At 36.1% G+C, this 13,067-nt stretch overlaps 1 protein-coding gene and 2 long non-coding RNA genes across 3 annotated transcripts in view; 1 reads left to right on the top strand and 2 right to left on the bottom strand.

Annotated features, from left to right (window-relative positions):
• LOC124162018 (inhibitor of growth protein 3) overlaps positions 1-10,560 on the top strand; it is a 32,601-nt gene extending 22,041 nt beyond the window's left edge. The window contains exons 7-10 of the mRNA XM_046538344.1: positions 5,437-5,591; positions 7,073-7,252; positions 8,040-8,409; positions 9,338-10,560. Coding sequence (XP_046394300.1) covers positions 5,437-5,591; positions 7,073-7,252; positions 8,040-8,409; positions 9,338-9,451 — 819 coding nt within the window. The 3' untranslated portion in view covers positions 9,452-10,560. The remainder of the gene's footprint in view (positions 1-5,436; positions 5,592-7,072; positions 7,253-8,039; positions 8,410-9,337) is intronic.
• A 764-nt stretch (positions 10,561-11,324) lies between these two features.
• On the bottom strand, positions 11,325-11,942 carry LOC124162329. Its single transcript, XR_006865538.1, has 2 exons — positions 11,717-11,942; positions 11,325-11,676 (listed from the first exon to the last, which is right to left on the bottom strand). It is a non-coding gene; the product is annotated as an uncharacterized LOC124162329 (long non-coding RNA).
• Positions 11,943-12,197: 255 nt separating this feature from the next.
• Positions 12,198-13,063, bottom strand: LOC124162328. The gene is made up of 3 exons (XR_006865537.1): positions 12,889-13,063; positions 12,639-12,790; positions 12,198-12,348 (listed from the first exon to the last, which is right to left on the bottom strand). It is a non-coding gene; the product is annotated as an uncharacterized LOC124162328 (long non-coding RNA).
• Between the last annotated feature and the right edge of the window lie 4 nt (positions 13,064-13,067).

Here is a 13,067-nt window from a genome sequence, read left to right as displayed (position 1 = left end):
TCTATTCTCGCCACCCATTTGTCCCTCTAATATTGCCTTCATCAGATCATCATGCCTCAATATGTGGCCGTTTAAGTTGTTCCACCTTCTTATTAACCCTTAGAATGCAGAAACATTTTTAATATGTTTTGCACGCCGACTGCGGCATTTACCATAAATTTCAATGGCTACTTGGATATCTTGCACTTGGGCACTTTCCCTGACCATAAGGTTTGCCAAGGGGTTAACACTTTCAGACCAGCCCTCGTGACAGGGGGTGCCTCCTGCACAGGTAGTCTTTTCTGCACTGGCTGGCAGCTAAAATCATGAATTCCCACAGCCCAAAGGTTAAGGTTTTTATAAGGCTTCTCTTCTCTCCTTCTCTTCTTACCACTCCCTCATAGGAGACTTAGTTAATCTCTTTGATTTTCATAATTCTTGTGTAGAAATCTACTTCTATCAACATAGAAATTTCAGGGTGCTTCGATTATACCATTTTCATTTATCACTCGTATCTCAAATTTGAAAATTTTCAGTTTTTTCTCTTGTGAAAAATTTTCGTGCTTGAAGTACAGGGATTATTGAAAATTATCTACCCTAAAATTCTGACTACCCTGGAATCTTTTTGATCAGTTTGTAAATTTTAAACTGTTAACACACCAAAAATAAGACATAATACAGCTAATAGTGCAGGAGTGAAACTTCTTCTTCAGGTAGGCTTGTGTAATACATTTTTCTCTTTAGAAGGCTTGTCATTCCTCCCTTTTTGAAACACTCTCTTTAATACGGATCAAGGCATATTAAAATGTCATTCTATTCATTATCCTTATTATCTTCTTCTCCTTCCCACGCTTTTTGAACATCTTGCCTTCTGATACAGTTTCAGCTTCCCCTCACCTTTCATTTTCGTTCTGTTCAAATCCTAAGTGTCTCATTCTTATTTGGCTCAGAATTTTCTTCTTCTTGTCCACTTCATACTTTCTCATCCTCCACTTATTTTTGTGCAATTGAATGTGCATTTCGAACAATCCAATGATTTAAAAAAAATCACTGCATAAAACAGGTGACTTAGTACGCAGTCACGCACACGGGTGCAAAGTTATACATATATACCAAAGATGAAGTTCGCCGTGAATAATCCTGAAGTTCTCTCTGAGAAGATGGCTTGGTGGTGTAACTGGCTGACATGCCTGACCAGCAATCAGGAGATCTGAGTTTGAATCCAGACTAAGCCAAATACATATTTTTTCACGACGAACTCCATCCTTGGTGTATATGGTTTGAAAAAAATGTTCCTTGAATAAAAAAATCATTTGGGATAAGAAAATTACTTTTGTTTATTCATCATGTCTTATTTTTCAATCATGGTTTTGACAATCTATGTCATTATTGCAGTCAAATACTTCCTGTTTTAGGATAATGGGTCTTCTATTTTCTTCTCACTAATATTATTTATTACAATTTTGGTTTTACCGATTGTAAAAAGTATGAAATTTTTCTTTTGCCAATAAAATGTTTCAGAAGTTGGAATCTTATTTTTCATGTCTACATGTCATCCATCCAACTTTTTATTGCTATTCTGTTGGAGAGATGCTTAGTGCTGAATCCTAATGTCATTTTTTTTAATTTTGGGAACCATTTGATTTACATGAATTTTAGACCTCGTAAATAACAGATAAAGCTATTATTTCACCTTGGCTTGGTCATTTTATTTTGTATGGCATTTTCAGGGTTTACATTGCCCTTATTGTTGGACTCCGATTTCATTTTGTGATGGAGCAGACATACACATTAATAATCAGGTTTATCGCTAATGAGAATTACAATTTATCTACAATGGAGATAGACCCTCATTTTGAAGTTTTCATTTGGTCATTCTGCATGAATTCAACATACTACTCTACCCAATATGTAGTAAGATTTTTTCAGGCATTTACAGGCACTATTTATAATTATCTTATGAGTACTAAATATTGGATACTAAGAAGTGAAATACCTGAAATTATTTTTTGTATTCTTTCTCTCCATCCCTGTTTGGGTACCACTGTTTGCTATCTGCATACCTACTGGCATTTCCTCCTTTTCCCATACTTCAAATGTTATTTCCAAAAGTTTATGTGCTATAATGTCACCCTGTTTTTCTACATAATAATTCTGTGGTGATTAAATATTTTCCTGGTAGTTTACTGCCTAACACAGGATTTACTGACTCATGTAGATTTCATGTTGATCGAGGCTCCACATTAGTGTGTTAGAAACAGGTACTAATATTAGCTTGGCGTACGATTTTCCTCCTCTTTCCTCCTCATTTTCCCTCCCCATCTCATGCAGAATTTCAGCTTTTCTGGAAGTGGTGGGTTAATCATATTCATCTGTAAGTCAGTCAGTCAGTCACCCAAGGGGGTCTACAGTAGACCCTTATTGTACTGTTGGTACAGTTGGTACTGTAAACGTTTGTCTAATATTTTATAATATGCTTGCATTGACGTTATCGAGGGGTTAGGTGGAAGAGGGGACTTTCCAGTCTCAACCTCGCCCGAATAAAGACATTTTATTATTATTATTATTACAAAGCTCACAGGACCGAAAAACCGAAGGTTCGTAATAACAAAGTTTGTATGAAAGTTTCTTTTAGGAATCATAGAAAAAAACATACTTTGTCGAAATTTGTCTCTTCAATCTCCCGTACTTATAATGCACTGCGAAATAGCTTCAGAGTATATGCGATTAAATTATTTACAACTTAATGAAACCAAGCACATTCATTTGATTTTTTCAATAGAAGAATGCAGAATGGTGCAATCGAGGGTTGAATACAGTAAGTCCTTGATATACAAATAAGATATGTTCTGAGACCTTGCTCATAAGGTGATAAACCTATATAAGGTATTAAATAGAGCTGTTATCCTGCAGAACTGCAACACTGCTTGACAGATGTGCGTTAATTCACTATTGTGACAAACTAATCTAGCTGGGCATGCAACAGAGCCGGAGCAAAAAAAATCGCTCTCCGTGGGAAGGAAGAATGGGAGAAATGCTGGATAGTTCCTGACTTCACACCGGATTCAGTGATACTTTGTTTAGATTATGCCCTAAGTGCGAGTTCCTCTACGCCACACCGCGTGACAACGGCCAACTCGAAAGGCGCCAAATTAGAAATTTCAGGCACGCTTGAATTTTACCGAATGTTCGTATCTCTGAAAGTTCGTAAATTGAAAGTGCATCGGAAGAGGACCAACTGTATGTCCAATTTACTAGCGGTAATGAGTCACCATGATTCCACGGGAATGAAGCTTATTATATGATGTTGCATGGATACTGAAGTATCTCCTACCGATGAAAGAATCATAATTGATGCTCTAGGGCACAGTACTTGAGGAAAACTTAAACGTAGCACATATTATGATTATAATGTAGCCTAGTGCATATCCACCTAAATGCTTATTCGTGGAACTTTGTAATAAAGTTCATTTTGTAACCGCCAGGACTGGGACTGAGGATCATAATAATGTTTCTTTTACTATAGATTAGGTAGGCCATAATCTGGTTAGTTAATTCTGGATAACGTACCTTTATGTACTATGAAGGACTCACTTATGAATATCTGCCACTTAAAATGTGTCCTGTTTGTAGTGATTATTACCCTGGACTAAAGACGAAAAGAATTTTTTTTACAATTATTGGAAATTAACCATAGCCTTCCTATGACATAACTCTTCTCTTTGGCAATCACATTTCTTCGAACGCCTGTGAAGAATCATTTTCACTCTTTTCCATAACTGTACCTTCACTGAAGCAATGACTAATATGATTGAATCAATCTCTTTCTTTCTTGCTATATATCCTCATATTTGTGGAAATATTCTCAATTTTTAGCTCTAAGTTTTTGTATTTTGGAATTGTTCAACAAAGCCAAAGTCATAGATGCCATGATAAATCCTGCTTTGACAGTTAAAATAAATGGAGAAAGTTTCATAGAGAAGGAATAGTATCATATATATTTGGTCATAATGTGGAATTTACTCAGTTACCCTGATTTTTTAGTAAAACAAGTGTAGTAACGTACATGTTAGAGCTAAGAATCTTTATGGTCTGACATTAATTATTCAAAAAGTTGGCCATAGATTAAAAAACTGAAAGGTTTGGCTGGTTAAATATCCAAGTACCTCTAGTAAAAATGGGAAGATAAAGTTTGTCCAAAATGAATAGTTTTTTCTGGTATTGTCTGGTATCTGAGTTCATAGTCAAGTGCTGTTCAAGGCATTATGTCAAAGGATCATTTCTTTCCTGGAATTCACTCTTTTGTTACTGCTACTTTGTATATTTCTACTGGAGTTCAATCAAAATATTGTCAGAAAAGGCCTTAGGAGGAAACGTATGGGATAGTATCAATTTCTTCCACTGAGACTTCTTTTGGAGTGCTGAATCCAAAATTGAGGTTTGTTAACAAAATTTCATGACACAATGCCACAAAAAATGGCAAAAGAGGCTAAAAGTAGTTACTTGTTTAGCATTTTTGTTTATAAATTAGAGTATATCAACTTTTAAGGAATTAGTTTTCAGTTCAAAATTTATGTGCATAAAAAGTTCTAAGGGATAAAATTTCCTTCAAATTTTATACCTTAGATATTTTTTCCTCTGATAAACCATTTAGACTCCAGTACCATTTTAAAGTTGGCATTTTGCGCACATCTCCGCAAAAAATCTCATTCTCTTTAGTTAATTAAACGAGTCAATTGTTGTATTTTTAGTCTAAAACAATTGATACCACAGTATTTTTTTGTGATAAGTCCGAATTATAATTTTCATTTTCTTCCAACATGATAAATATTTTGCGCATTGCAAACATATAAATTTGCAAAAAATCTGAAAGGTAATAAAATATGCAACTTTCAAAAGTACTCATAACGTTTTTCTTTCAATTTTGCATGTGGGTGCTATCTTATGTATGCCTTCTGATCCCCTAGTGTTTGAAAAGCCTGAAGAGAGTGCAAACCTTAATTGCAAATAAATCGCCAAAAATTATTGTAAACTTGTTTTTCAGTACTCAATTAAATTAATAAATGTTACTCATTTGGATTTATTTTAGTAGTAGTAATAGTCATCTTCATTTACAGAACTTATGCTTTTATCAAAATGTTGTGAAGTAAATTAAACTGCACTGGTAGCCCTCCAATTCCCTCTGTTTGCTGAAAAAGACTCCCGCTGCAACTGTGTTTCTGTTGAGATAAGCCGGGATACTGAACTTTTGTGTGTTGGGTAGAGCACCATGGAATATATGAACCTTAATTTTTCAGGCTGTATTTTATTGGCCGGCAATCCTCACTTCATTTGTATGTTCGTTACAGAAATGGGCGAGGGAAATTATTGAATCTCCCTTGTATGGTAGCTTCATTTTGTCAATTTTGATAACGGTGCTGATAAAAGTTTGTTTCCTCATCTCTTTCATGAAAATAGATGCAGCAAGGAAGAAGAACCGCTAGTTTGAAAGCCTCATATGAGGCGATCAACATAGGGGTGCACGCTCATGAGTTTAGCATAGGCCGAGAATTGGCTGGGGCTGCACAGACTGCTATCGCTGCCATCCAAGACACCTCCAAGAAGCAGAAGAAGTAAGTATCTCTCTTTTCATTTTCCTTCAATATTTATTTATCAAAGTAAGATTTCATTAATGCATTGGTATGTGAAACTATTTGCGTGGAGTTTTTCAGCTGTAGTAATTAACCCTTAGACAGCGGGAACTTTTTTAAATGTTTTGTTTTTCCGGGTTGGTCGGGGAGACTGAAGCTGCATTAGCGATCCCTACAGTGAGGGAAAGTACACTTGGACTCTACCCTGGTAGCAATAACAATTTCGTAGAACTGAGCAAGGCAGTCTAGCAATGGTCAAATGTTTAAAAAAGTTTTTCTGCAGTCAGTGTACAAAATGTATACAAAATTTCCTGCAGTTTAACGGTTAAAGGGGAGAGCAAAGGTCACCCATTAAAAGATGGCAATTTTAAAGGTGGTACTCCAATGAAATTTTTCATTTAATAAGCTTCAAAGCTATCTGTGAAAATAATTGATGAATATTTGAAAGCTACTTGTCTATGCATGTTGGAACTCAGAGACATTGTGGCTGAAGCCTACCATACACGTTCCGTCGTGGCCTCAAGGCTTAACACGTACAAGGTACAACAATAACACGTACGGGTTAATGTCTAAACATAAGAATGCGAGAATGAATGCCAAAATGCACCGTATAACCACCCAACTTGTGCGAATGCAAGCACAGAAAATAGTTCCTGTTCTAATTTGGTTCATGCATTCGTTCACGTTCCGTTCCGGTCCACAAAAATCATTCATGCAAACTGACATTAACTCGTATGTGTTAATGTATCGTGTAAACAGGCCTTTCGTCTTTGGCTGGGTGGGTTCCACCCTCGCTACGCCACTGCCCCCGTAAGCACTGGTACCAGTGGCGGATACAGATGGGGGGGGGCACTTGCCCTGATGACGATGGACGACACGGCCATCGAAACGTCGGCAGAGATGGAGAACCTCACCCTGTGGGAAACCCGAAACAACTTCAACAACATCATACATCGGGAAAACCTCAGATCTTTCTTGACTTAAATGCTCTGTTTTCAGGGCAGTAACGAGAAATAAATAATCCCTTTGAGAAACTTGTTCTGAGGTGTGGAAGGGTAAAATGTAGGACAGAGTAAGTTAGAAATCAATGGGAAACTATAAAAGTAACTGAGGAGACCAGATAGGGAAGTGTAAGGTAGATAAGCTAATAAGCAGTTAATGTAACAAGCTGGCTAGACAACTTTCTTTGATACTGAGGAAATGGAAATTATTCAGGGTCCCCTAAGCTTTGGTATCACTTCAAAAAATCATGAGAAACCCACCTATGTCTAGCAGTGGCTTTAAAGAAACAGAATACGGAAAACCCTAGAAATATTTTGTGGGAAATGAGGGTTGTGATGCATGTTTTTGTTGGTGACAGTATGTACTGTTATAATTACCTTTAACTTAAAGAATTATTTTTCTCTCTTTGTAACCACTATGTTGTTTCTTTATGACTGACCATACTGTTATGAATATTTTAGGCAGAAAACAAAGACAAAAAGAGCCAAGCTGTGGGATTCCAAGTATGACGGTTTGGATGGCGCGCCTGAGGAGAAGGCTGCGGTGAAAACTCATGTCAATGGCCATTCTAATGGTCAGACGAGTGTGCAGTCCAATGGCATTCACAGTGCAAGTACCGTTGCTGACGTCGCTCCCCCAAGGTAGGAGAACTGTCCTGTTTACCCCCCAACTGATGAAATTCAAGCTTTGTTCCTAACAGATCCTGTAAAGCATAGTGAAGTGTAAATTCATCTGTTTTCCACTCCACTTTGTGGGATTTAGACTTGAGAGAACGAGAACATTGTAATACTCCAGACAGTTTTTATATATCCAGATCTTTAGAGTGCTTGCTGCACCATTTTCATGGATACAACTTGTGTGGGGTTGTACTCTTAAAATAGAGCACTAAGCAACAAAACTGGTTGGGTGAATAAAACCTGTTTGGGATATCACCAAGTTGTTATTTCTTCTGTCAAACAAGATGAAGTTTAGTATAGATGCCCTTGAACTGTTTCTTATTTGAAAATTTTAGAATAAATACTATGTTTTCATGTATGCCAATGGAATTAATGTTCATTATGATTGAAAAAAATATGCGGTACAATTCCACTACATTTATTTTGCTGTCAACCTCTTACAATGACGTAGCAGAATGGACTCTTCAATAAATGGGTTTCTCTATTTAATACATTGTATATAACTTAGGTGTAAAGCATTAGCAGATTGACCGCATTTATTTGCTGTTTTTTGTTATTTAACATTTATTTTAGAGAACAATCGATGTATGTACCTACTTGAAGAAAATTATATGCACACATAAAATAATGAACAACTTTCGGTGTAATCAGATGAATCCGGCAATCTTAAACGATGATATTTTGTTACTGTATGTTTATTATTACCTCATGCCGAAAACTGTCTCTGATTCAAGTCCATACTCTTTTCCAGGAAATCTGTGTCAGGACCTATGTCATCAAGCACAGCGTTGACAGCGGTAATTGCTCCCGTGCCATCATCAATGTCCACGACTTCCAATGCTCTGGCATTGATCCCTAGCCAGCCAAACAGTAGTGCCACCACCAGCCACCCACTGCCATCGTATGCTGCTGTTGCCTCACCAGTCGTCCCTGTCGTAACTACTCACACGATGCCAGCTCTCTCAGAGCCATCTCCCCCACCCCCAGCGGAAGAGTCTTCCACCGACCAAGTGAACGATGCGAATGATGATCCTGACTGGACTTACGATCCAAATGAACCTCGCTACTGCATCTGCAACCAAGTTTCTTACGGAGACATGGTTGCTTGTGACAATGAAGATGTTAGTATCACTGTAGCTTGTGTGTTGGTGGTTTTGGAAAGTTTATTCAAGATTAATTATGTAGAAAAGTTCAAATTTGTTTGAAGGTGATTTATTTAGTTTGTTTAAAGTCCCATGAGACTGACAGATTAGCATAATCTCCCAGCCTCTTTTCTCTACCGATGCTTTCAGGCTGTGTTTTCTAAAAAAAGTTCTGTGCCAATCCTTTCACTGTGTCTGTGTTTGTTGTTTTGGTTTCAAATAGTGCTAATCCACTCTTGTAATCTTTCGGCATGGGCAAATTTCACTTTTACTGTGTGAAGTAAGAATATTTCAGATTTTTTATCAATTCGTTCATATTTGTTAATTCGTAAAGTGTTTATCCCATTGCAGAAGATATTTTTGAGGCTTAATACCATGGAAAAATTAAGTAGTTCAATGCTATTTTTATACAGAATTAAGGTAAAAGTTGATTATTCTTATTATTATTGCAAAGAGTATAGCAATGAAGGAAATATTTGGTACATATTTTCAGTTCAGCTCTGTAATTAAGTTATCTATTCAATGGCACTTAATCTCATGATCACTGAGAATGACATTGTAATGTATAGAACAGTCATGAAGGTAAACTCTTCATTAATTAATTAACAGCCTCAAGTGCACATGACAAGAATAGTCCTTTTTCAATATTAGTGGTTGAGTACCTATTACCATAAATAACATGAAACGCAATTAAGTTCCAAATTCGTAACAAAGCAAAATTTTCATAGATATTTCATTTTTGTGCTATGACCGCATGATGATCACTAACTCATGAATGTGAGCCCCTCTAATTTTAATACCACTCATAGTTATGTGCAGGATCATTAAATAAGTAGTCCAAAGGGAATTTTATCCAGATTATCTGGAATATAATGTTGGGGCTTATGAAGGTGTTTCCATTTTTCAGTGTCCCTTGGAATGGTTCCACTACCCATGTGTTGGAATAACCTCGTCACCCAAGGGAAAATGGTACTGCCCACAGTGCACTTCATCGATGAAGAGACGGGGTTCACGGAAATGATTAATTATCTTGAATCTAAATTTCTATTTGTATTAAGGAATCTTAAAGAGTGTTTAAATATTACTTAGTGTTTTTATAATGCTGGTGCACAGAATCCACTTCAGTCTTGGAGATGTAGGCCACGCAAAGGATAACTTTTGTCTGTTCATATGATGCTCTCAATAATGTATGGAGGTGCCCCTATAACAAGAGGTGTGATGAGGAATTTCTTCTTCTCCCCGATAGCTGCAACTAAGCGAGACAAATATGCTCATTGCACATACTGCATGGTGTTCAACGTATTCAATTTGCTGCTACAATGTCCACAAAAACTGAATTTTCAGTAAGTGAGAAGACCCATTTTGTTATTGATATAATTTAGCTCATTTAACCTTCCCATAGGTATAATTTTTTTTTTTTAAGTTTATAAAATTTTTGAGTATTGAGACTATATAACTGAATTTTTTTGGCATAAGGAGTGTTTCGCTTGGAATATTAAAACAAAAAAAGTTTCTGGTTGTGACTTACTTGAATACAGCATCTGGGAGTATTTATGTTTAATTATTCGAATGTCTAGACAGTTTAACTTAGAATTAACTAAAAAAAATTTCGTGAAAGCGACTGCTTGAATAGAATTGTAAAATTTCCATTCTCAAGTATACTGAGCGTAAGGCTTCGTATTGTATATGTTTTGAAATTCAGATCAGTTTAGCCTCACAAATTAAAATCCCAAGTACCAATACCAATAAGTAATCCAATGAAACGTCAAGGCCATTACAGACATTGACTCTGTGGCTTTTGTAAGACTTACTGAAATTGTAAATTAAAGTACCAACCCTGCTCAATGTGTGGAATTATTCAGTAGCACGTCTTTCATAATCGATTATTTGCTCATTGTATACAGTGCAACATGATAGTTCAGTTGACCTGTAATTTTGACTGGTGTGGATATGATTATAAAATAGATGAACTATGCTTGATGTAGTAGCAATATTTCATCAACAATCTTGTAAAATTTTACTCCAAAAATAAACTAAAATAGCATAACAACAAAAATGAACTTAATTAATGATATGCAAGTGAAAATTAATTAAAATGTAAAGAGAAATAAAGTGTTAATTGAAGGTGAAGTCTGCCAGAGGCATGTTGTTCATTTTCTTGCATCCACACTTCCATAATCAAATACCTCTAGCAGGAACAGGCAGAAACAATATCAATACCACCTGTATCTACTCCCTATTGCAACTGCTGTGCTTATGAGGCATTATAGCCACTGGGAAATTTTAACTTTTCATTAACTTATTAGAATATTAACTACTTCATTTTCAACAGGTGTTTTCATTTTTAAACATTAATATTTCTTTACTAGAATAGAGTGATGGAGTACTCTCAATGATTAAATTTGCTTAATGTAAATCTATACCCACCATTTGCAACACTGGCATTAAGCTTAGCCGCAAGATCTCCTCATTGCTTCAAATTACTGGAAGCCAATGAAAGTAATGGGGAAATTTTTTTTGGCACAAATGGTGAGAGCCAACCATGAAATCACGATCACCATGTCTGATGAAATGCATGTTGCCACGTATGCATTGAAAACCAAAGCTAATAGTATGTATAACACTTGATCTTCACTGATTCTTATACGTTCAGCATGAAAGGCTGTCCAGCATGAAGCTAAATGACCTCTGAAAATATTGTTTCTACCATAAATAAGGCTGTAATGAACATAGATTTATATGCAAATTTAATTTTTGAAAGGATGAGACCCCTGTATTGCACACTTATGGGTCACACCTCATTTAAAAAAACTAATGACCTTATCCGTCTCAAAATCTGAGTAAGTTGGGTAATGGCATTCAACTCCCAATGCCATTTTTAAAAACAAATTATGTGTAACATACAGATTTTTATTGTGCATTTCTACAAAAGAGCAAACCAAGAATAACTTTAAGACATATTCCAGCCCTTAACTATTGCCAAGCAATGAGTATCAATACAACAAGAAGGTTCATGATTTTAACTATTAAATGGAGAAGAAATGACAAGAAGTATAATACATTGAATAAATGAAATGGACTGGAATTTCATGTCGAAGGGTAAGGAAAAAGTCCGCAGATAATGGGCATACAAAAACTTTAATTACACCAACAAAATTCTGCCCAAACCCCATTACAAATATTCAATTCTGTTCAATTGAAAGGAGACAAATTTCAATTGAATAAATGGAAATTCAATTGGATTACCTCATATTCAATTGAATAAATGGAAATTCAATTGGATTACCTCATATTCAATTGAATTTTCAAATCTCCAATTGGAATACGCCACTTTTCAATTGAACGGAATTGAATATTTCCATTAGGGAATCCATTCAAGATCTATACGATTTCTACCTTAAAACAAGATGAAAACAATTACCCCATGAACAGCAAAAACATCTAGTCGTAACAGGCACTTGTTGACTCTGTTTTGTGGAATGAAAAATTGAACACCAAAGATTATTCAACACTCTAAAGATCAAAAGAGTTCATTCTGATACCGGCGCAGTGCTGACTTTCCGAGGACTTTTACCACGTAAGGGAAAGCGCTTTACAGTCGAACACAATAAACAAGTTATCACAACACGTTTGCGTCCTTTCTTACGCCGTTGGCGTAATGTTGCACTTACTCCCGGAATTAGTATATTACCACACCCTTTGCAAATTCTTTTTTTTAAGTCTTTATCAATCCTTAACACATTTTTCTTCCCTATTTTCACCAAGCATCTCCCAAAATGGGAAACCAAGTTCTCACAATCTGGATTGTGAGCAATTATGGTGTTAGCAGCCTGGTACAAGAAATTCATTCTCAAAAATGCCTCCTTTCCTTGGAGAGGCTTATTTTTACCCATCTTGGACTATCGGCAGCCAACTACTCTGGAAAAAATGATCCACGTGAATAAATCGAAGTATTTCTCAGCTTCGCGAACCATTTCCCTATGCCTCGACATTTTTTTAGTATATTAACTACAGTTTTATAACAAAAAATAACAACTGTCATAAACAAGTCATGAGATTCACTAACGTTCAAAAACAAAAAAAATTGTGACCCAAGTTCGCCTTCTCGCATTGGATAAAATTCCCCGAATAATAGGTGATTAAATAACCCACGAAAATGAGGACCATTTTAATCATTGCCGGTCCCATTAAATGAAGAATTGGCTAACCTAGAGTTTCACGGGTGAAGTTTGCAGAAATTCACGTCTCCATTCAGGAATAATGCCTAAGTCCTATGGGGAGGTAGATCTGGGCAGCTCAGCCGGATATGATGATATTCCATGACAGCAGTCAGCTCATGGATGTATTCTGTATCCATTAACTAATTGATAAGGACAAGAGGGAGAAATTAAGAGGCACAATGGTAGAGGGTTGCAATATCGGAGTTGAGAACAGTTTGGAATTCCAAATAGGACCTACCTGTAAACAAGGAGGCATCGACCATAAACAGCTGACACGTAAAAAAATTAATTTAAATTCAATAAAATAGGTACATTTAAACTTTGCTGATATACTGACGCAAGAGGGTTACTTTAAAAAAAAAACAATCAAGCAAGATGAAGAGAAATCAGGAATGAAGAATGCAAAAAAAATTCCGC

Source organism: Ischnura elegans, chromosome 7, assembly GCF_921293095.1.
Source record: "Ischnura elegans chromosome 7, ioIscEleg1.1, whole genome shotgun sequence".
Classification (NCBI taxonomy): Eukaryota; Metazoa; Arthropoda; class Insecta; order Odonata; family Coenagrionidae; genus Ischnura; species Ischnura elegans.
Note: the sequence above shows the minus strand (reverse complement) of the source record. Positions and strands in the feature narration are given on the sequence as shown.